Here is a 25472-nt window from a genome sequence, read left to right as displayed (position 1 = left end):
CATCATATTCACTATCTTCAGAAGCATGATTAGAGGCTTTATTGTTGAGGTTTTCTACCTGCTTGCTTTGGGAAGTGCTGGTCTCTGCTTTCTGAATCCGGGCTTGCATAGGTCTGCCTCTCACCAAGGATTCAGGAATGCTGTAAGCTTGTGACTGCCTCCTTGGCCTAGAGACCACACCCTTTTCTCTAGCATGGGGCTGATTGCCTCTCAAAATACCTATGGTTCTCTGGTGCTTTGCTAATGAGCCTGGATAGCTTCCCTGCTCATTAACCCTGCCCCCAGCAGAGCTGATTGCAGGAGCTAATCCCTTTGTGGGTTTTACTATTACCTACCTGATGCTTGCTGGTCCTTGTAGTTCTTTGCTTTTAGCACTAGAACTAGGCAAGTATAATCGGGTCACTTTTTGGTTACCTTTTACTGGGGATAAATTCTGCAGGGCAGTTTCCCTAACCTGCCTGCTTCTAGGGGTAGGTTTAGGGATAGTTTTAGAGAACTGCAGGGTTTCTTCCAGCATGACAGGCCTCTCCCTGTCACAAACCAAGGTTTTACTGTATTAAAATAGGATAGACCTATATAAAACAAGCATCAAGAACATACTCTTACATACAGACTCAAACAATCAAGTTATCTTTAAGGTACCTGAGTGGTGGCACCCTTCGTAAACTGTAACTCAAGGAACAATTTTAAACTTTGTTTGCATATTTAGCAAACTTTGATTTCAATATAAATGTATGTATTTTTCAGGTATCACACGAGTTTGCTGTTAATTTCAATCCTACCAATCCCTTTTGTTCAGGTAGGTATATATGTGCTAACATTTATAAATTAGTGACATGCTATGAATTGATTTTTGTTTTTGCCTGCTAACCAATCAGAGAACTGTATTCTTCTGTACTTTAAATCTGCCATAAGAGGACTCGTACCAAATTCAGCAAGTGGAGCTCTGTGATTAGAGGACAAGGAAACACTAATCTTACCATTCAGGTTTAAAGTACTGTACACCCATTATTTATAGAGCAGTTATGTAATTGCAGCCGTCCTGACGAGTTCTTTTCCTGTCCCTGCCCCATTCCTGCAAGCTCTGTCATCATTTGCACAAGCCTCAAACACATTAAAATCATAAGTGTTCAAGGCTTGTGCAGTTAAGGCAGAGCTTACAGGAATGTGACAAGGATAGTGAAAAAACTCACAGGGAAAAAATTGTCCCCGTGTCTTTCTCTAGTGTGGACATTTGTTATTAGACTGGGGAGAGGCTTTGCACATATAAAGGCTTTATGGCTCTGGCATTTGCTTGGCTAGAAAAGCTAATGAAGCATATAAGCTCTAAGCACTGCTCCACCTCATTGTTTCACTCATTTGTTCAACTCCCTCAGAATCATTCAGCATCTGAAATGAATTTCTTGCTCTGCAACCCACCCCCACCCCCACCCCACCCCACTTGTCATGTCAATCTCATCAGGTTTTAGATTATAAAGATGTGCAGAGGTGGGTATACTAGCCATTGTCATTATTTCCATTTGCCAAGCCCTCAGACCACTCAGTCATAGAGGGAAAGGCATTTAACCCCCTTTTCACAACTGCCTCTATCTTACTATACATGTGTTGAAGGACTCTATCCTCAGGTTTTGGAAGAGGGCTTGACACTCCCTGATACTCATGAAGAATTCCTGCCAAGCCTATATCTCTCTTATACTTGAGACCTTAATGTGCAGAGTGCATGATGGCATTCTTTTGTTTCTGGATAGAGATGCCATTCTGCATCCTGGCCGATTTCTTCTAATATAGATAAGTCAGCAAACTTACTTTTTTCTTGAAGGTAGTAGGTAGAATGCTCAGATGTGTCCATGATTTATGAGCCTAACTAGGTAACAGAGATATGCAAATGTCAAAGTTGTGTTCATGGTGTAGAGCAGGGGTGTCAAACTCAATCACATTAAGGGACTGAAATCCAAAACACAGGCTAAGTCACGGGCCAGACCCCACCCATCTCTGCCCCCAGCCCCTCCCGCTAGTACTAATTGTAACACCATTTTTTCCATTCATTTTTCATATATACACACAATATAATCTTATTAACAACACATAATGGTTAACCACAAAATTAAACTACACAAAGTAGACTGTATGCTTTCAACATTCATTCCTACCAAAACACAGATAACCCCTATGCAAATATGGGACCAAAAACCAAAAGTACTAATATATACAAATGAAACCCTAAGATTCAAGACTCTGTATGCAGTGCAACCCCCCAGAGAAAAAGAAACAAATGCATTTCTTCCTGAACAGTACAAAATATATATGTACAAAAAAAAACCAAAACACCCAATATTTAAAGAATCAGAGGGGGGGGGGTTCTATCTACAATATTCTACAGAAATAAATCAGCTGTACTGTATTCACTAACTTAACCTTTTCTTGGAGTACCATCATTGACTTATCCATATAATAACAAACAAATGTTCTTCATTACTGTATCAAAGCCGGATAAGCAGTATTTTATGGCCGAAAGTGGAAACCTGTGCTTCTCAGTCCTTGCAGGACTCGTCTGCTGTTGAAGTCATGCAGGCATAAAGAGTTTCCGCTGCTTAACTTTTGCAGCAGATATTAAGGGCTTGCATTTGCCGGTTTCATAACCATCAGCCAGTGTTACAGGTTGTTGTTTTTTGTTTGATTTTTTTTTTTTCAAATTAAGCTGCCTTCTAAAATCTCAATTCTTTGGAGATTTTCCCTTGACGCAAAGACAGTGCATGCAAAGCTTTCACTAACTCTTCACAGCTAGCTGTTCATTAATTCAGCTGCTTAAGGAGACTAGGTGCAATTTATGAAAAATGCATAAGTGTAGTTTGCTTGCTTAATGGTAGAGCATGACATGGGGACAAAATTTTCCCCGTCCCCGCAAAAACGGTGAATAGATTTGTCCCCGCAGGCCAATGTCCCCCCTTCTAGGAACCGCTATTTACCTGTGTTTCACCGTGTTCGTGACCGGGTGTTAGATGTCTCCGCCATGTTGTCTGTCTCCTCCAACTTTCGATCCAACTCGCACGTTGCCGCATTTACTCTCGATCCAACTTGCATTTGTCAGATCAACCCTTCCTGCCAATAGAACCCGCCCCCCCCCGATGATCGCCGGCAGGAAGGTGCTCAGCCCTTCATGCCGACAGAACCAGCCCTCCCCAACGATCGCGGCAGGAGGATATCCAACCCCTCCTGCCAGCTCCCCAACAGCCCCCCTATGATCACTGATAGGAGGGTGCCCAACCCCTCCTGCCGGCCCCCCCAACGGCCCCCTATATCGCCAATAGGAGGGTGCCCAACCCCTCCTGCCGGACCCTCCCCCAACAAACCCCGCCATCCCGAAACACCACCCTTAGTCTTACTTTCCAAGTTGGACCGGACAGCTCCTCGCTCGTCTGGCCAGCAGGCCTGCCTCTGTCCAAATGAGGCGGGCCCGCCCCTCCCCTCCCCTGCCTAACCCACAGGATCCTAGGGCCTGATTGGCCCAAGCACCTAAGGCCCCTCCTATAGCGGGAGTGGCTTTAGGTGCCTAGACCAATCAGGCCCTAGGATCCTGTGGGTTGGGCAGGGTAGGGGCGGGCCCGCCTCATTTGGACGGAGGCAAGCCTGCTGGCCATACGTGTGAGGAGCCGTCCGGTCCAACTTGGAAAGTAAGACTAAGGGGGTTCCGGGGTGGGAGGGTTCGTTGGGGGGGGGGTCCAGCAGGAGGGGTTGGGTACCCTTCTGCTGCGATTGTCGGGAGGGCTGTTGGGGGGGGTCTACAGGAATACACAGTCTAGTACCCGAACTCGCAATCTGGGCAACTGCAACTGGGCAACCTGATCCCGAAATCTGAGCAACTGCCTGCTGCCGTCACGTATGCTGGGACTCCTGCCTTCGTGTATCTGCCGGATACGCGAAGGCAGAAGTCCCGGCATACGCGACGGCAGCAGGCAGTTGCAAATCAGCTGACGCTGGCGCAATCTTGCACACTGGGAAAGAAGAGAATCTTCGGCGTCAGCTGACTAGCAACCCCCCATCGTATGGGACACCTGCCTTCGCATATCTGCCGGATACACGAAGACAGGAGTCCCAGCAAAAGATGCAGCTGCAGGAAGTTGCTAGTCAGCTGACGCTGATGCCGGAGCTTCTCTTCCTGCCCAGTGTACACCAGGTACTGCTGGACAAGGGGAGGAGGGGAAGAAGGAAGGGAGAAAGGATACTGTTGGACAGGAGGGAAGGGGTACTGCTGGACAATGGGAACAGGGAAGGGAGAAGGGGTACTGCTGGACAAGGGGGAAGTAAAAGGAAGGGAGAAGAGGTACTGCTGAACCTGGCAGAAAAGGAGGGAAAGGAAAGGTGCTACACACTGGAGGGGAAGGTGAGATGGTGCATGGGAAGAGAGCATGTTGGGTTGTGGGGTGCGAAGGAGGGATACCACTGAGGGAAGAGGCAAGGACAGAGAGAGAAAGTGTGCAGGAGGCAGAAAGTGTTGGACTCATGGAGAGGGCAAGATGGATGGGGAGGACAGAAAGGAGGGAAGGAGAAATGTTACACTGGGGAAGGGGGAGAGCGCAGAGAGTGAAAAGTTGGACTCATGGAGGGAGAGAGAGAGATGCTTGGTTGAGGGAAGGAGGATCAGAGGAGAAGCATACAGGAGGGGTTGGGTGCCCTCCTGTCGTGATCGCTGGGGGGAGGGGAGACTTGCAGCCGTAGCCGCGGTCACTATGCTAATCACGGCAGGGAGATCTTTGCCACGATTAGGTACAGCGGCCGCGTCTACTTACCATGTAGGCTAACATTGTAAGCATTAAAAGTACATGTCGTGTTTGTTTTTGTATAGTTATTAACTAATATTTAACTAAGTTTTAAAGTTTTAAAGAATGTTTCCTTTATACGTAAATAAAGAAAAGTATATAAAATCATACCCGTTTGAGGCTTTTATGTATGCAGCGGTGACGGTGACGGGGCGGTGAATGGGGTTGCAGTGGCGGTGACGGGGCGGTGAATGGGGTGGCAGTGGCGGTGACGGGGCGGTGAAGGGAATGGCGGTGACGGGGCGGTGCAGAGGATGGTGAGACGGGGACGGGGCGGTGACGGGGACCAATTTTTTCACCGTGTCATTCTCTAATGCCACAGTCAGGAGATCTGATTACTGGTTTCTGGAGCAAAGGTGAATCTCTCTCTTACTGGCAGAGAGGAAAATGACTGCTTAAATATTTGAATTCGTATGCACAATATTTCTCTTAGAAATATAACTATTTGGGGTTCTCAGGGGTCTTCACCTACAATATATGCAAGTCTTATGCTTGCATCTTCTTCCACCTACATTTTCATGTAGGTCCTAGTCCTGATTCTCCCCTGATTTGTCCTCAGAAACTTGCAGGGACGGGACAGGGAAATTGAGTTCCTGCAGGGACGGGGAGAGATTTGTCCCTGTGTTATTCTCTACTTACTGTGGAGGGGGAGGCAAAGGGTAGCAAAGTTATTCTAGGGGGGGGATATGACCAGTTTAGCCTAATGGTTAGAGCAGAGGTCAAGAACCAGAGAAGCTTGGGGTTAAAATCTCACCACAGCCCCTTGGGATCGTGTGTAAATCATCTAACCCTCCATTATTTCTGGTACATTAGGGCCCCTTTTACAATACCACAGGCAATACACCGAAGCCCAGAGGAATTGCATGAGTTTTGATGCATTTGCCATGCAGCACTGCAGCTTGATAAAAAATTGTTGGTCCTCTTGGCAAAATCATTGGGGATGCAAACTCTATGGAAATTACCTCTCTCCCTTACACATCAAGGAGTTTATGCAATATCAGGGTGCTCCTAGGCCTTTGGAGACAGGAAAATTCCCACTGCACCCCATAACTCGGTTCTTTAGCTTGGAGAATAGATAGCTCAGAGGTGATATCATAGAGATCTATAAAATAATGGGTGAAGTGGAAAGGGTAGATGTAAATAGCTTGCTCACTCTTTGCAAAAATACTAGAACTAGAGGACATGCGAGGGGACATGCAATGCAGCTACTAAGTAGTAGATTTAAAAAAACTGGAGAAAACGTTTCTTCACACAACATATAATTAAATTCAAATTCATTGCCGGAGAATTTGGTGAAATCAGTCAGCTTAGCGGTGTTTAAAAAAGGCTAGGATAATTTCCTAAAAGAAAAGTGCATAGGCTGTTATTGAGAAGGCTTGGGGAAATCCACTGCTTATTCCTAGGATAAGCAACATGGAATCTTGCTACTTGAGATCTAGCTCTACTTGGGACCTGTGGTGTAGCAAGGGTGAGTGGCGCCCGGGGCGGTGGCACCTTCCCCCCTCCCCCACCCCCCCCCCCCCCCCCCCGGCTGCATGCAGGCACCACTTCCCCGTACCTTCTGACGTCACTTCCTAGCATCATTCAAAAAAGGACAAATAGGAGTCACTGCAAAATAAGACTTAGTTTTGATACTCATCCGGCCAAGCAGTTGACTACCAGAAACACTGGCTTCATGGTGAGATCATTCAATGAGGTCCCCATAAAATAGAGGAACTGATACGGTATTTTTTAAATTGCAATTTAAATTTAATCATTACAGCAAAATACAGACATCCAAATAAGAAAGTAAAGGTACAATCTTCATAAAGGCAATATTACCAAATCCAAGTCTGAATTACGGGGATTTCTACAGCTGACAACTACGCTTCAGGAAAAATTTTTAAAATATATTAAAGGAAAAAACTCAGAACTGCCAATTATTTTCTCTATATATTCCCTATTTAAGCTAGTATAAGAAATACCTAAGTCTTTAAAGGAGAAAACTTAGATGCAAGAAAAAAATTGAATATTTCTCATATGTAATCAGGCATTTACAGGGAAATTTCAGGAAAAAAGTTCCTCCTAGCTGATGTTGAAGCAAAAGCCTGGGAGAGTGTGGCGCAGTGGTTAAAATTACAGCCTCAGTACCCTAAGGTTTTGGATTCAAACCCCCGCTGCTCCTTGTGACCCTGGGCAAGTCACTTAATCCCCCCATTGCCCCAGGTACATAAGATAGATTGTGAGCCCGCCAGGACAGAGAGGTAAAACTGCTTGAGTACCTGAATAAATGCATGAAAACCATTCTGCGCTTCCCTGGGAGAAAGGTATCAAAAATTGAATAAATAAATAAATGAGAAGATACATGTACATTAATACTTTTCAATCCTTTTTCCAACTTGGTCATCCTCAAATCATGTTCAGACACTTTAGTAGCAACTTCCTCCAAGTATTTACCAAATTGCTGAAATTATCCTTAAAATTTTTGTCCAGTGTTATAACTGCTTCACAAATATATTTTATTGAGCTATCACTTGTATTAAAGGGGTATAAGAAAAAGAAATTGGTGAAGTTTGTCCAGCTGACTTCAATGAAGGATCATGAATTGAAGCAGTCTCGGGAGAAACACATTCCTAATATGTTCACTCCAACTAACTGAAGTGCTGTTCTATGCACTCATGCATCCTTCTAGTTTTCACAGTCACCCTTTCAACCTGTTTAACCACCTTTAGATCATCACATACTGTCACAACCAAGTCCTGTTTTTTTTGTGTGTGCAAAAGTTCTTCACTCCCTAAACTGTACCGTTCCCTCGGGTTTTTGCCGTATGACGAGAGGCTAGTAAAACTGGGCCTCTTCTCCCTTGAAAAGAGAAAACTGAGAGGGGACATGATCAAAACATTCAAGATATTGAAGAGAATTAACTTATTAGAGAAAGAGGGATTGTTCACCCTGTCCAAGGTGAAGAGAAGGAGAGGGCACTTGCTAAAGTTAGAAGAAAAAAGATTCCGTACAAACGTAAGGAAGTTCTTCTTCACCCAGAGAGTGGTAGAAATGTGGAATGCTCTTCCGGAGGCTGTTATAGGGGAAGCACCCTTCAGGGATTCAAGACAAGGTTGGATAAGTTCCTACTGAAACAGAACATCTGCATGTAAGACTAGACTCAAATAGGGCACTGGTCTTTGACCTAAGGGCCACCGTGTGAGCGGACTGCTGGGCATGATGGACCACTGGTCTGACCCAGCAGTGGCAAATCTTATGTTCTTAAATGCAGATAGACAAGGGGAACCCGGTCGACATTGTATATCTGGACTTTCAGAAGGCATTCGACAAGGTGCCATAAGAACGACTATTTCGGAAAATTGCGAGCCATGGAATTGAGGGTGAAATACGTGGATTAAAAACTGTCTGGAGCATAGGAAACAGAGAGTGGGGGTAAATGGACAATACTCGTACTTGAAGAGCGTCACCAGCAGGGCCGGATTTAGATGAAAAGAGGCCCTGGGCTATTCCACTTATGAGGCCCTTTCATCTCCCATTTTTAAGTTTGTAAATTACATGAGAGATAATAAAATACATCATTACTGTGATATATATCAATATGTTAAATGAAACATGTTGTTATTGGTACTAACCTTTATGAAAAATGTGACATGGATCTTGAGGCCGTAGGCTGAAGCCTAGTTAGCCTATAGGACAATCCGGCCCTGGTCACCAGTGGGGTGCCGCAGGGTTCGGTGCTTGGAAACGTGCTCTTCAACGATCTGGACATAGATACGACGAGTGAGATGATTAAATTTGCGGACGATACGAAGTTATTCAGAGTAGTGAAGACGCAGGGGGATTGCAAAGATCTACAACGTGACATAATTAGGCTCGAGGAATGGGCATCGACATAGCAGATGAGATTCAACGTGGATAAGTGTAAAGTGATGCATGTCGGTAACAAAAATCTCATGCACGAGTACAGGATGTCCGGGGCAGTACTTGGAGAGACCTCCCAGGAAAGGGACTTGGGAGTTCTGATTAAGAAGTCAATGAAGCCGTCCGCAAAATGTGCAGCAGCGGCAAAAAGGGTGAACAGAATGCTAGGAATGATAAAGAAGGGGATCAGAACTAGATCAGAAAAGGTTATCATGCCACTGTACCGGGCTATGGTGTGCCCCACCTGGAGTACTGCGTACAGCACTGGTCGCCGTACATGAAGAAGGACATGGTACTACTCAAAAGGGTCCAGAGAAGAGCGACTAAGATGGTTAAGCGGTTGGAGGAGCTGTCGTATATTGAAAGATTAGAGAAACTGGGCCTCTTCTCCCTTGAACAGAGGAGATTGAGAGGGGACATGATCGAAACATTCAAGGTACTGAAGGAGATAGACATAGAAGATAAAGACAGGTTGTTCACACTCTCCAAGGTAGGGAGAACGAGAGGGCACTCTAAAGTTGAAAGGGGATAGATTCCATACAAACATAAGGAAGTTCTTCACCCAGAGAGTGGTGGAAAACTGGAACGCTCTTCCGGAGTCTGTCATAGGGGAAAGCACCCTCCAGGGATTCAAGACAAAGTTAGACAAGTTCCTGCTGAATAGGAACATGCGCTGGTAGGGCTAGACTCAGTTAGTGTGCTGGTCTTTGACCAGAGGGCTGCCGCATGAGCAGACTGCTGGGCATGATGAACCACTGGTCTGACCCAGCAGCAGCACTTCTTATGTTCATGACCTTGCATTTCTTTACATTAAATCTTAACTGTCTGTAGGGATGGAACACAGCAAACACACACACAGGATACAAATCGGGAAGGAGGCGATGCCATGGCAAGCTCCGAGCTCCTTGTATTATGCTTCTAAGCTAATGACATCATAGTAACTCCTTTGTTTACACATCTAATGATTGGTGGATACAAAGGTAAATGCTTTTACATTGGTGGATACAAAGGTACATGCTTTTACATCTTGTCACCCTCAACTCTGCACGTAGGCAAGGGCCTGATTAACACGTGGACAAAACCTGAATCCTTGCACGTATGCAATGCCTGTCAGCTGACAAGGACAGCTTAAATAAGATAAGGGTTAATGTGTGACAGGTAAGGGGGAGAGAGGGAATGATTCACCATTCTTTCACAGGGGCTTAAGATCAGTGTGCTGACCTTGCCTTGTTTCAGAACTGTGTCCCTTCATTTCCCCTTACTTTACTATTTTTAAGGGCTTTATAGAGGTAAGGCAAATCTCGTGATAATTTGCGGTATTGACCATGACATGGACTTATGAATAAGTTAAATAAAGAAGGCAGGCATTGCACAAAACAACAGAGAGTAATCAAGAGACCTATTCCAATGAGTAGATACAGCAAAAGAACCTGACTCCATTGGCCAGATGGAAGCCAGGACCATAAAGCATTCTACCACTGAGGTAAGATATCTTGACGCTTATTAGAGGCCAATTCATGTAGTTGCTGAATTTGGTCTTGTACACTGTTTCTGTTATCGGTGAGATTAAAACAACACATATTTTTAATGGTTTCGCAGCTGTGATGATGTAATAGTAAGAGATAATCTATAGCGACTCTGTTGTCTAACACAGCTGTCCGTATTTCATTTTGTTCTTGATTTAGCAAGCTAAGTTCGTGTGAGGTATGACTAATGTTTTTAGCTAATGCACAGGCTAATCGGGCTAAAGAGTTTTGATTTATATAATGCTAACCCAGGTATACCAACTAAAGAGACAGCCAAAGAGATAGTTTCAGCTTTTAAGAGCAAGTTGACATTACTATCACATTGGTCATTTAAGGCATAACTATTAGAGGTTATAGAGGGAGAGCGTCTTTCTTTAGTAATCCTGGGATTAATCAATTGCTTTTTATTTACCAATGCTGCCATTAATCTACTCAGGCAGCATTGGGTATTGTGTGTTAAATTAGCAGGAATATAATTCTATGTTTGCTTTCCACATGTGCAAAACCATCCTGAAGGAAGGACAAGGTGAGCATTAATATATGAAATATTTACAAAATGCGAACAGTTCCATAAAGCTAGTCCACTGTTAATGCAACTTCTAGTACAATTTTCTACACTAGCAAGGATTTTTATGAGTTGCTACTATGGGGGTATAAATGGTCATGGCATCCCAGGGTAATTTTTGGGCTACTTTTCCCCATGATGTAAACATGGTATATGATACTTCATCTTCAGTCATAAAATTGGTTAGTTGGGAATGCTTTCCTATTCCCCTTGGCGCTAGCTTAACCATTTCCATATAGTGCCTCTGGAAGTTTCAAAATCTAAAGTGTTGGTAGTAATGTTTTATTTTTGTATGCACATTTCAAATATAACGACACACCCACAATTCACACACATAATCAAACACATTCTCTCACACACAGTCTGAGGCCCCAAACACATCACATGCATATCTATCACATATTCAATATTCAATAATTACTAATAAGGTGCATATATTATAATCAAAAATGCAAGTCCTTATATCTTCCTAAGCCAGACTGAGAGGTCTGGCATTAATTAGCATTCCCTAATAGATATGTGAAGCATATCAAAAATTCCTAAATGTCCCTAAAATAAGAGAACCTCAAGATTACTTTCCATATACCCAGAAATGCCGGACATAGTAACCTAAAATTAAATGCATCAAGATGAAGAAAAAATGCCCAGTGCAAATCCTAAAAAACCCAAATATATGCATAATATATGAACTCATGTGAACTCATGTGAAGGTGATACAAACAATGAATACACACAAGACAGATTTTGTCTTCTTTGAGTGTGATGCAAGGGCCAAGTTCTCAAATTAAATTTAAATCGTTAAAAGAACTTGTGATGTGTCAGCAAATAATCAAAAATGTAAATCACTGCCACATGTGGGACAGGCCTATTACCCACGACAGGTGTTACAGTAGATAAAAATATGGGATAAACAAATAGTTCTTATCTAAGAACAAGGCAGGAGACAAGAAAGAAAATACAACAGCTAACAAAATATCATAATGGGCCTATTAGATTACGCAATAAAGCATAATTATATTTCAGAAGTACAATTCAAAGAAGGTAAATTAAGGGATAATGGCAATAAATGTAGAGGATCCTCTGAAGATCTGCAGTGCTACGATAAATAGCTTGCATGGTGTAAGTATATTTTTTGGTAGTAAGGTAGTCATAACCCAAGTGTTTCTAAACCATAGAACAGGTTTGTTAAATTAAAAAAAAAAAGGCAAGCACAACAGTTGCACACTTAAGAGAAAAATATGAAAATCCAGATAAATTACATAACTAACATTAACACCTAAACAAAGTAAAACCTCTGGACAATAAGGCATCATAGAACATATGAAAACAAGTGACAATATAAAAACAATAAAAATGTAAAGGAAGGTGTGGATAGGCTGGCAACTTGTGCAAACTTTTCTGACAGTAGACTCGCAACAGTCTCTTTGCTTCTCAAATTCTCAACCATAGGAATGAACACGATCAAAATCAGTAGTTAGCCACAGTTATTATCTTGATGTCTTGTGAAGCTTTAAAAGTAAGTGTATATCCTTTAGATTGGAGTCACAAAAGGTCAGAGAAATACGACTGTCCATAGATTTAATGTATGCAGTCTGGATAGGTCCCCTCTTTGCCTGTTGCAAGCTGCAGTCTTCAGCTTCTACCATCTACAATATAATCAGAGACAATACCACATAAATACAATTCCCAAATAACCAAAAGGCAAGGAGCATTCATCTTCCAGGAATACTGTAAAATGGACTCATAGCAATTCTAGGTAGTTTAGCTGGCACATATTGCTGTCTGATACTCAGACTCCAATGACATAATGTTTATACGAAGCCAGCATTTTTCTTTATGAATCAGTAATTTGTTTTATCCCAGGACAAGCAGGCAGCATATTCTCAACATGTGGTAACGTCACTGATGGAGCCCCCTAGTGGACGTTTTCGCAAGCAAACTTACTTGAAGACCTTCAAGCTTGCGATTTGCCCGCGCATGCCCCTCCCGCCCGACCTAGGGCATGCGTCTCCTCAGCATGGCCTCAGTTCTTTGTTTTCCACGGAGCCAGAAGCACTGCTTCCTTGCGTGCGATCTCGTCCCTCTTGCACCGCGGCTTTCTTTGTTATTTTCGTTTGAGTTGCTGTGCTCGCATCTTTCTTTGTTATTTTCTTTCGTGTCTTTGTGACCAGGTCTCCGGTCTTGCTCTGGCCACTTGGCCTTGTGGGACTGCGGCCATGTTTCTTCTTATGTCCCGGCCTTGCACCGGGTTCAAGAACTGCACTAAGTGCAACCGGGTTATCTCCATCACTGATCCTCATCATTGGTGTGTGGAGTGCCTGGTTGCAGAGCACTGCGCTGAGTCGTGTCCGCGTTGTGCAATTTTGCAACCGCGGGCTCTTCGTCGGAGGGTGGCCAAAATTCTTCAACTTTTTGGCCTGATGGATCCTGAGGGACAGGCCTCGAGCTCAGCCTCAGCACCGGTGTTAGGTGCCTCGGCCTCAAAGTACTCGACCTCCAAGGCTCCGGCCTCGGCTCCTCCTGCTACTCCAGCCTCGGGTAAGTCTCCTCTTTCCTCCTCAGGTGTGCCGGCAAATAAGCCTACCTCTGAGTCTCATGCGAGTGCCGCCTCGTCAGCATCTTCGAGACCTCATTCTAAGCGTGCCTCTTCACGTAGGGAATACTCTTCCTCGAGGTCGCCCCCGAAGGAGCGCACTGCTGCACCTGTGACCCAACATCCTTTGGTCTCGGTGCCTATATTCGAGGACATGCTTAAGGCTATATTTACCTCACAGCTTTCTTCGGTGGTGAACCAACTGGTCCCAACCTCGAAGTCTCTGACCTCGGTCTCGACCCAGCCCCGGTATGGCCAGCCTGAGCGTCCTTCTCTTGTGTCTCGTGGCTGTGCCCACAAGACTCGCAGGGTTCCCTTGAGCGATTCCTCGTCTCCGGGCCTGTGACAGGGACCCACTTTTCCCCCACTACTTTGCAGAGGATTGCCCCTTCTAAAAGGCTGCGGTCTTCTCTGCCCCTTCGGGGCAGGTCTCCAACCGCAAAACCTTCCAGGCACACCCTTGTCCTTGAGTTGGAATCTACTGTGCATTCCCCCTCGAGGCGGATAACCACCTCTCAGGGATCTTCTTCAAAACCAGTGGAGGAATTTTCCTTTGCCCTGTCTTCTCCGGGGCTCTGCAAAATGGTCCCTCAGACTTCGGGGTCCTCCCCGACCCACCTGATGCGGGGTCGTTCCTCAATGCCCCCAAGGCGCTTTAGTCGAGCCTCCTCGATTTCCCATTCACGGAACTCCGAAGCTCCGGCATGCTATTCGAGGGAAATTTCTCCTTTTTCTGCTGCCCCCAGATCTTGCTAGGAGTCTCCTCAGGAGGATGAGTCTTCTTCTCTAAACTCCTTCACTCATTTCATTTCTGACATGGGCAGGGCCTTGAACCTGGATCTTCAGTCTGAGTCCCGTTATACCCAGGAATTCCTGGCGGAAATGGGTGTTGATCATCCGCCCCTTGAGGCGCTGCGCTTGCTGTTGCACCAGGTTCTTCGGCAAACATTTCTCCGGAACCTGGAGACCCCTTATGCGGTTCAAGTTAATTAGTATTTGATGGATCGCTTAATCGGTTTGCTAAGCGATGTACAAAATTATAAAAAGAAAGTTAAATTACAAAAAGACAAACCAAGTCCCGGCTATTCCCTCCAAATTGGAGTCCTGTTACCGGACGATCCCGGTCAAGGGGTTCGAATGTTCTCAGCTTTCTCACCAATCCTTGGTGGTTGAATCTTACTTGAAGAAATCCAACCCCTCGAAGGTATACGCAGCCGTCCCTCCAGGCCAGGAGGGACATATGATGGACAAGTTTGGTCATAGTCTTTATCAAAATTCAATGATGGCGAACCGTGTCCTCAATTATAACTTTATCTTCACATCCAATCTCCGGTTCTGTGTGGAAGACCTCCACTCATTCTGGGCGGACGTGCCAGATTCTCGTCATCAGGAGTTTCATCTCCTCGAGGAGACTCTCTTCCAGCTCCTCCTCTATATGTTTCAGGCGACCTATGATGCCTTCGAGTTGTCCTCGAGGGTCACGGCTTTTGCGATCGCCATGCGTCACCTCGCTTTGCTCAGGATATGGATCCGAATCTCCAGGATCATCTAGCCAATCTCCCCTACGTGGGTAATGAGCTATTTGATGATTCCATAGAGGCGGCAACCAAGCGCCTCTCGGAACACGAACGGTCTTTCGCCTCTCTGGTGAGACTTAAGCCGAAGACCCCTCCAGCTCGGCAATACAAAATCCCTCTCCGGAGGTATCCGCAGAAATCTACTCCTGCGGTCTTCCAGCCTTCTTCAAAGTGGCTGCCACAACAGCAGCAGCGGCATGCTAAGGCCCAGCCGCTGGCTCTGGCGAAGCCTGGGCCGTCTTTTTGACAATTCCGGTATGAGCCTTCGGGCTCCCTTCCTTCTGGAGACTTCTCCCCTCCCCATCGGGGGGCATCTCCATCATTTCTACACCCAGTGGGAAAGTCTTACCACCAACAGTTGGGTGCTTTCCATCATCCGGGAAGGGTACTCCCTTCATTTCAGTCAAGTACCCCGGGACCTTCCTCCAAGAGGGTTTCCTTCGGCCCAATCTCAGCTGCCTCTCCTTCTGCGGGAAGCTCGGGCCCTTTTTCACCTTTGGGCGGTTGAGGAGGTTTCTCCGGACCAACGGAATACGGGATTTTATTCCCGATACTTTCTGGTACCCAAGAAGATGGAGAATCTGCGTCTGATCCTAAAACTCCGTGTTCTGAACAAGTTTCTGGTCAGGGAACGGTTCAGAATGCTCACCCTTCCTACCTTGTACCCCCTCTTGGACGAAGGGGACTGGATGTGTTCACTGGACCTCAAGGAAGCGTACACGCACATTCCGATACACCTGGCCTCTCGCCAGTATCTGAGATTCCGAGTGGGGGATCTCCACCTCCAATATCGTGTTCTTCCCTTCGGCCTAGCGGTCTCTCCGAGGGTTTTCACGAAATGTCTAGTTGTGGTAGCTGTGGCCCTGCGTCTCCGCGGCCTGCAGGTGTTTCCCTACCTCGACGACTGGTTGATCAAAGCGTCCTCGCACCTCGAAGTTCTGCGAGCGACGAATCAGACCACCTTGCTCCTTCAGAGTCTCGGCTTCGAGGTGAACTCCCCCCAACTCCCACCTCTGTCCATCCCAGTCTCTAGCGTTCATCGGAGCGGTCCTGGACACGGTTCGTCTCTGCTCCTTCTTGCTTGCTTCTGCCTCGTCAGGAGGCCCTTGTTTGTTTATGCCTGAGGGTGGCCCATCTGTCCTCGACCCCGGCTTGGCTCCTGATGGTCCTCCTGGGTCACATGGCGTCTACGGTTCACGTGACTCCTTTTGCCAGACTTCACCTCCATATTCCTCAATGGACTCTAGCGTCCCAATGGAACCAGGATCGAGATCCTGTCTCTCGACTCATTATCGTGACTCCTTTGTTGAAGCAGTCTCTCTGTTGGTAGATGCTCTCTTCCAATCTTTCCAGAGGTTTTCTGTTTCCTGCTCCTCCTCCGCAGAAGGTCCTCCTGACGGACTCGTCGGCCTATGCTTGGGGGGGCTCATCTGGACGGTCTTCGCACTCAGGGTCTTTGGTCCAGTGCTGACCGCCTTTGTCACATCAATCTGCTGGAGCTTAGAGCAATTTTTCTCTCCCTGAAAGCTTTTTGTCACCTGCTTCGCGACCGAGTGGTGCTGGTCCGCACGGACAACCAGGTCGCCATATATTATATCAACAAACAAGGGGGCAAGGAGTCCCTGTCCCTGTGCCAAGAGGCGATGCAGCTCTGGGATTGGGCCATCCACTGCAACATATTCCTTTGAGCGGTCTACATTCAGGGCCAGCACAATTGTCTGGCAGACAAGTTGAGTCATCTTCTGCAGCCTCACGAGTGGTCCATCCATTCTTTGACTCTGCGTCAGGTGTTTGCTCGTTGGGAGACTCCAGATGTCGATCTGTTCGCGTCCCCCCCTCAATCACAAGTTGCCCCGCTTCTGCTCCAGGGTTTATACCCCTTTCAGACTCGAGGCAGATGCTTTTCTACTGGATTTGACGGACCTGTTTCTGTATGCGTTCCCTCCATTCCCTCTGATTCTGAAGACTCTCATCAGGCTCAAGTCCACGTGTGCCACCACGATTCTAATAGCTCCTTGGTGGCTCAGACAGCCGTGGTTCTCCCTTCTGTTACAACTCAGTTCCAGGGAGCCCCTTCTTCTGCCTGTTTTTCCTTCTCTGCTTATGCAGAGTCAAGGTTCTCTTCTTCATCCCAATCTACAGTCTCTGCACTTAGCGGCTTGGTTCCTCGAGACTTAATGCCCTCGTTCCAGTTCTCCCAGCCTGTGCTGGGTGTCCTGGAGGCGTCTTGGAAGGAGTCCACTCGCCAATGTTACCTTCAGAAGTGAATCCGCTTTTCTTCCTGGTTTGCTAATCGACAGCTGGAGCCGATCTCTACCTCCTTGTCTGCTGTCCTGGATTATCTGTTACACTTGTCTGGCGCTGGACTCAAGTCCTCTTCAGTTCGAGTCCACCTTAGTGCCATTACTGCTTTTCATCAGCCAATTGACGGGAAGCCTCTTTCTGTTCATCCTGTGGTTTCCCGCTTCATGAAGGGCCTTTTCCACGTTCATCCACCCCTTAAACCTCCTCCTGTGGTTTGGGATCTTAACGTGGTCCTTGCTCATTTGATGAAACCCCCGTTCGAGCCGCTAGCGCGGGCTCACTTAAAGTATCTTACTTGGAAGGTTGTGTTTCTTATTGCTCTCACTTCTGCCCATCGGGTCAGTGAGCTTCAAGCCTTGGTGGTGGACCCACCCTTCACTGTCTTCCATCATGATAAGGTGGTTTTTCGTACCCATCCTAAGTTCTTGCCTAAGGTTGTTTCTGAGTTTCACATCAACCAATCCATTGTTCTCCCTGTGTTTTTTCTGAAGCCCCATTCTCACCCTGGAGAAGCAGCTCTGCATTCTCTTGTTTGTAAGCTTGTGCTGGCCTTCTACTTGAAGCGCACCGCTCCTCACCGTTTGGCTCCCCAGCTGTTCCTCTCTTTCGATCCTAATCGCTTGGGTCGCTCTGTTACTAAGCAGACCATTTCTAACTGGTTGGCCACTTGTATTTCCTTCTGTTACGCTCAGGCTGGTCTCGAGTCACAGACCACAAGGTCCGGGCGATGTCGGCATCTGTTGCTTTCCTCTGCTCAACACCCATTGAGGAAATCTGTAAGGCTGCTACTTAGTCCTCGGTTCATACATTCACCTCTCACTACTGTCTGGATGCTTTCTCCAGGCGTGACGGCCACTTTGGCCAGTCCGTGTTGCAACATCTGTTCTCATAATTTGCCAACTCTCCCACCATCCCATTCTGGTTAGCTTGGAGGTCTCCCACATGTTGGGAATATGCTGCCTGCTTGTCCTGGAATAAAGCACAGTTATTTGCCGTAACAGATATATCCAGGGACAGCAGGCAGATATTCTCGCAACCCACCCATCTCCCCATGGTTGGCTTCTTTGCTAGCTATCTGAACTGAGATCACGCTGAGGAGACGCATGCCCTAGGTCGGGCGGGAGGGGCATGTGCGCGTGCTCGGGCCAATCGCAAGCTTGAAGGTCTTCAAGCAAGTTTGCTTGCGAAAACGTCCGCTGGGGGCTCCGTCGGTGACGTCACCCACATGTTGAGAATATCTGCCTGCTGTTCCTGGATAACACCTGTTACGGTAAGTAACTGTGCTTTTTCATCACATTACTAAAATACAATTAATATCCAAATTTTAATTTGTGCCCACTCAATGAGGAGTCTATTAATTCTGGTAATAACATGATTCAAAAAATAGCTTACTTTATCTGTAGTTATCTGAGAAGACATTCCAAATCTAGGGACATTGTAACCACTTTTGTCTGTAATAAACTTTTCATTCAAATTAAAGATGTGAAATACCACAATTATTAAATTTCAAGTTCATTAACATCTAAAAGAGTAAAGTATACTTTCATTTACATGAAGGTTCCTATCCTAAAGAGCTTATCTGTCAAAAAAGAGTTCAACCTAACACTGTACTCAGTGTTAGCCCTGCAATGCAGTTAATGATTGTCAGCATGTTCCGTTAGCTTAACCAGAGTGAGCAAAAGGTTACATCCTTCATATCTAAACTTGGATAAACCTAGATAACATCAAAGTTATCAGTATTGAAGAGTCGCAAACAAAAGACCTGGGCTGAAGCCTGTCAAACTTGATAAAAGGTGCTAAGGTCAGGTAGTTAGGGCAGGATTCACTAAAGTCACGAAATCTAACCTATTCGTATCCTATCAGTTTCAAAGTCATTGTAGTCGATCGATTCAGTACAGCTTGTCCATGCAAATGATCCAATCGTAAGCACGCTGCTATTAGCGCTGAAACATCGATCAACGCGCATGCGCACTGTATCCTGGTTGGTTTAGAAGCTCATAACGCATGCGCTAGCTATTTAGGAATTCACTGCGTAGAAATGGGGCATGGTTTAATCATGGCGTCATTAGCGGGCTCCGAATGCGCCTACCGCAAGGAAGGGGGGAGGGATAGCTGGCCCATAAAAGTTTTATTTGATTTTTGGTTTTTTTTGGGTTATTTGGAATTGATATTTGAAATGTACAATGCGCAAGGAGAGCACAGGGTTAATCCGAGATTTTCTCGCAATGTGCATTACAAATACGAGATTCACTCCCGCGCTCGCTATGCGCATTCCAAAAAAATATATATATATTTCTAACGCTTATGTACATGAAGGTTTACATATATTTAAAAGTTTTGATATATTTATGATTTTTGGAGGGGTAGATATATATTTTTGATGGGGTTCTTAACATGCACGTGTCAGTTGCTAGGCAGAAATAGCCGGCGAGGATGTAAACGACTGGTCCTCAGCAGTCGTAACTTTTTGGAATGGAAAGGCCAGTCAGTTTGGAGGAAAAGGTTTAATGAATTGACGCGTTAAGAAATTTACATGCATTTTTACTCATTTGCACGCGCTGATCGCATATGGTGCGGATGAGGTCTGGAGGGTGGTTAGTGAATCGAGCCAGGGTCAAAAATTGAATGCAAACCAAGTGGTACACGATCGGTTTGCTTAGTGAATCTAGCCCTTAGTGAAGAAAATGACCCCAACTACAGTGTCAGAGTGAATCTAGAAATTTAACAGTGACTCCAATTAATGAGGGACAATTAATACCCCACATCTTAGTCACCAGTATTTCAGCCGATTTACAAAAATATAATTTATTGTTGTTATTTGCTGAACCAAGTCTCAAATTTACAAAGATAAGAGGTTAAAATCCTTATCCTCTCGCTAGAGCTTTTGACCAACTCCTCCTTCGTTAATTTCTCCTCAGACCCATCTATCATTCACACAAGAAAAACACACATTCATGCAGGCAGACAGTCCCATCTTTCTCGCACACAGAAGTGGTCTCTAAATCCACTCTGTACTTTATTATTGCTCTTTTCTATTAAGCTAATTCCTGCACCTATAAACCTTAACCTCATCTCCTGCTTCCACATACATGTTTGTAGAATTAAGTTTCAAAATAATAATGATAGGAGCTGCATACAATTGTAGTAATTTGTGACCCAAATCGGATGTAGAGTAATGGTAAAAAAAACCCAACCCTCTTTAAGGTCCCAAAACCTCCCATTTTATTGGGATTATGTTACTGCAGCTGCCAAAAGGCCCATTTGATATGTTTGAGTGCCAATATCAGCACAAGCTCGCAGCATATTTGCTAATGCAATATCTGTCCTGTTTCCTAAACCCTGTAATGTTTCCTAAACCCTGTAATCCAAATTAGCATTGTCTTTGGCTAGTTTCATCATTAAATCACTTTGAGCCTCAGTATTATCTACTTGTCTTTGTATTGCTTCCTGTAACCTGTTTATAAATTCTATATAAGGCTCAGATTCCCTGTTTGATGCTTGCATAACTTTTAACTGGTGTTCCTGAGGCTGGTACTTTATGATATGCTCTGAATGCACACTGACTCCCTATCGTCAGTGTTTCTGTTGGAAGTACACCTTGTTGGGGAATAGTGAAGAAATTTTCTGTTCCATATAACTGATCTGGGGAATAAAGCCCTCCAGACTGTAAAGCTCTTCATTGAGCTTCCCTTTGATACTCACTATCCCACATAACATATTGACCTGTAGTCAATACCATGCGCATAACGTATTTCCAATCTTGTGGTATTAAGGTATGCGCCCCAGCCAGGGTTTCAAATAACCCGGCTGTGAAATTACTTCGTAAACCTATCTCTGATATAGATTTATGAATTTCTCGCAATATTGCAAAGGATAATGGTTGATTAGGATCTTGGGCATATGTGACTGGGTAGGCTTGAATTAAATCTTTCATATCTTCTGCTGCTAATTTCCCTTCCTCTCTGGCCTTTTTTATCATTGCTTGAAGTGTACTTAAAGGGTGCGCTTATGTTTCTTCCTTTTTTGCATTTAAAGGAGCTGGAGGTAATGGTGCTGGAGGTATGATTTTTGGATATATGTTCTGACTGGAATAGTCAGGGGGGGAACGGTTAAAGAGACCGTTGACACCTTGGAGGACGCCTCTGTCCCTACCTTCTCCAAGGCACATTTGCACTTATGCCTTACTTATGCCTTACAACGCCCTAGGCTCAGCATACAAAACTTTCCCGACTCTAATCCAGTCTTCTACTTTTAGAGATCCCTCTTTTGGATACCAGAGGCAGTGCTCTCCTATCTCTTGTACTAAACATTTTAACTGTGAATCAGAGACCTCTGTCTGTATGTCTCAGAATATACTTCAATTCTTTCACATGAGCACGCTGTAAATCTGACAGGGAATTTCCCATACTTACTCGAGAGGATCCCGGAGGATGAGGTGCACCTAGTCATATCGTCAGACGGAGCAAGCAGGGCGAAGGGTCCCTGTTCCGGTCGGCACTTGTAGGGATGGAACACAGCAAACACACATACAGGATACGAGTTGGGAAGGAGGCGTTGCTGTGACAAGCTCCGAGTTCCTTTTATTATGCTTCTAAACTAATGACATCATAGTAACTCCCTCGTTTACACATCTAATGATTGATGGATACAAAGGTACATGCTTTTACATTGGTGGATACAAAGGTACATGCTTTTACATCGTGTCACCCTCAACTCTGCACGTAGTCAAGGGCCTGATTAACACGTGGACAAAACCTGAGTTTTTGCATGTATGCAATGCCTGTCAGCTGATGTCCTTTCCAAACAAGGACAGCTTAAATAAGATAAGGGTTAATGTGTGACAGGTAAGGGGGAGAGAGGGAATGATTTACCATTCTTTCACAGGAGCTAAAGATCAGTGTGCTGACCTTGCCTTGTTTCAGAACTGCGTCCCTTCAACTGCCAAATTTCAAGTGATTCTTCAAGCTTTGCTAGGTCTTCTCCACTAGAAGCTTCTATTGCTTTAGCTTTGGCTACCTTCAACCAAGGCAATTTGATGCTGCTCTTTTGCCTCTTTCATTTCCTTTGAGCTATTACATAGATATAGTTCAATGACACCCATGAATGGGATACAACCATACAGTACGATGTTTTATCTGTTAAAGAAACAGAACACAGAAAAATTTCACAGAAAAGGAATGCAGAAAAGGGGTCTAGGGTAGTTATTTATTGCAGTCTAAGGTTGTGACCCTGGGCAAGTCACTTAATCCTCCACTTCCCCGGGTACATTAGATAGATTGTGAGCCCAGAAGAGAAAATGCTTGAGTACTTGATTTGTAACCTGTTCTGAGCTCCTTATGGAGGATGGGCTAAAAAATTGAATAAAGAAGAATCGTAGGAGAGAAAAATTTGTTATTAACCAGAACAGAAGAGAAATGAAATGCCTGTATATTTTAGCATTCAGCAAGATCATCTTGTAAGCCTCTGCTTTGTCTCACATTCAGTGTTTGCAGCATACCATTCATTCCCCTTAATTAGCTCAAAATGCCATTTTAATGTCCTGTTGTAGTTTTCTGCATCTTCTGTGTGCATTGGAAGCAAAAGCAAAAAGTACGGTTTAGAGATGTAAAAGTTGAAGTAGCCAAGCTATAATATTACTGTTATATCTCCAACAACCAAGAGCAATAAAGTTCAGATAAGTCAGTACCATGCTTCCTTTCCTGAGGCCCATGCAGTTGAGCCTGTGCTACCAGGGAGCAAAGGAAAAGGATTCTGTTCCAGATGGTACTTCCTCACATCCGAAAAAAAATTCAGGATAGTTTTTCTGGGCACACCTTTATCCCGATGATTCAGGACAATGATTGGCAATCTTATACCCACATACAGATACATCCCTGTCAGAATTCATAGTAATGTGGTAAATGATAGCAAATAAAGACCCGAAAGGTCCATCCAGTCTACTCGACAATACACGCTCTATAAATTAAATTATCCTTTTTCTTAGATATTTCTGGGCCAGAAAACCAGAGCTCTGCCTAGTACTATGCATAAGGTCCATCTACTGGAGTCTCTGTCAAAGCACACTCCAGCCTATCTAAACCACCATAGCCGTTGAAACCCTCCCCAGCCCAGCCTCAAATGAATGGCCATATATGGGACACAGACAATGGAAGTCTGCTCAGTACTGGCTTTAGTTCTTCAATATATACCCATTATTTTCTGGTTATAGATCCTCTGTGTTCATCCTATGCTTTCTTGAACTCTGTCACCATTTTCCTCTCCTCCACCTCCTCCGGGAGCACATCCCATGCATCAACCTCCCTCTCTGTAAAGAAGAATTTTCTAACATTACTCTTGAGTCTTCCACACCTCAATCTCAAGTTATGCCCTCTGGTTTTACCATTTTCCTTTCTCTAGAAAAGATTTTGTTCTGTGTTAATACCTTTCAAGTATTTTAACTTCTGAATCATATCTCCCATGTCCCTCCTTTCCTCTAGGGCAGGGGTAGGCAATTCCAGTCTTCAAGAGCCACAGGCAGGTCAGGTTTTCAGGATATCCACAATGAGTATGTATGAGATGGATTTGAATGCAGTGCCTCCTTGAGATGCAAATCTATCTCATGCATATTTATTGTGGATATCCTGAAAACCTGAACTGCCTGTGGCTCTCGAGAACTGGAATTGCCTACCCCTGCTCTAGTGTATATATATATTCAGTGTTTCCAGACTCTCCTCATATGACTTTTTTTGCAAACCTCCTACTATCTTTGTCGCATTTCTCTGGATCACTTCAAGTCATCTTATGTCCTTTGCCAGATACGATCTCCAAAACTGAACACACTATTCCAAGTGTGGCCTCACTAACAACCTGTACAGGGGCATCAACACCTTCTTTCTTCTACTGGTTCTGCCTCTCTATACAACCTAGCATCCTTCTGGCAACAGCCACTGCCTTGTCACAGGGTTTCTTTGCCTTTAGATCTTCAGACACTATCACTCCAAGGTCCCTCTCACCTACCAACATATACGGCTCCTTCTGATTTCTGGATTCCTGGATAGAACTTTTGCCTTCCAAGCAGCCAAGTCGAACCCATGGCTAGCACAGATGATACTCGAGGCCCCCACTTACCTATCATTCAGAAAACTACTAAAAACGTACCTTTTCAGCAAACACGACCCTTAACCCATTCACCTCACATGACACTTACCCCACCGCTGCCCCCTTCCACCTTCACCAGACCCTCCCTCCCCCACTCTCTACCTCCCCTACCTAGCTCGGTCAAACCTGCAATTTCTGTAATATTGATGTAAACCTGCCCTCTTTGCAGACAGTTAAGAATCGCTGTAACTTCACGGCTGACTGCGGCAAATCACTGTAATTTATCGTAATTCAGCCTGCAATTTTCTGTCAAAAATTCTTCTAATTATGCTGTAAATCTGCTTCTAATATTGTAAACCTACTTCTAATTTTGTTGTAAATCTGCTATTCAATGCTGTAAATCTGCTTCTAATTTTGTAAACCTACCTCTAATTTTGTTGTAAATCTGCTATTCAATGCAGATCATTTGCTAATTGATGTAAACCGCCTAGAACTCTCTGGGTATGGCGGTATATAAGAATAAAGAATAATAATAATAATAATTTCTAATCCCCAAATGCATTATTCTGTACTTCTTTGCATTGAATTTTTAGTTGCCAAATATTAGATCATTCCTCTAACTTTTGCAGATCCTTTTTTATGTTTTCCACTCCCTCCTTGGTGTTTACTCTGTTACAAATCTTGGTATCATCCATAAAAAGGCAAGCCTTTCCTTGTAACCCTTTGGCATTGTATCTCACAAATTTATTGAACAGGATCAGCCCCAGTATCAATCCTTGCAGGACTCCACTACTCACCTTTCCTTCCTCCAAGCGATTTCCATTAACCATCACCCTCTGACATCTGTCCATTAACCAGTTTCTAATCCAGTTCACCACTTTGGGTCCTAACTTCAGTCCATCAAGTTTGTTCAAAGAGCCTCCTATGAGGAACCTTGTCAAAGACTTTGCTGAAATCTAAGTAAATTACATCTAAAATATGTCCTTGATCCAGTTTTCTGGTCACCCAATCAAAAAATTCAATTAGATACGTTTGACACAATTTACCTTTAGTAAAACCATGTTACCTTGGATCCTGTAACCCAATAGATTCTAGGAATTTCACTATCCT

The 25472-nt window shown here is 44.7% G+C and overlaps 1 protein-coding gene across 2 annotated transcripts in view; it reads left to right on the top strand.

The window, feature by feature from the left end:
- Positions 1–25472, top strand: part of CPNE2 (copine 2) — a 476132-nt gene that overhangs the window by 386036 nt on the left and 64624 nt on the right. For both annotated transcript variants that reach the window (XM_033943760.1, XM_033943758.1), the window contains exon 13: positions 748–799. In XM_033943760.1, coding sequence (XP_033799651.1) covers positions 748–799 — 52 coding nt within the window. The remainder of the gene's footprint in view (positions 1–747; positions 800–25472) is intronic.

Source organism: Geotrypetes seraphini, chromosome 4 (assembly GCF_902459505.1).
Source record: "Geotrypetes seraphini chromosome 4, aGeoSer1.1, whole genome shotgun sequence".
In the NCBI taxonomy this organism is placed as follows: Eukaryota; Metazoa; Chordata; class Amphibia; order Gymnophiona; family Dermophiidae; genus Geotrypetes; species Geotrypetes seraphini.
The sequence above is the reverse complement of the archived record's forward strand: the minus strand, read 5'-3'. Positions and strand labels throughout refer to the sequence as shown.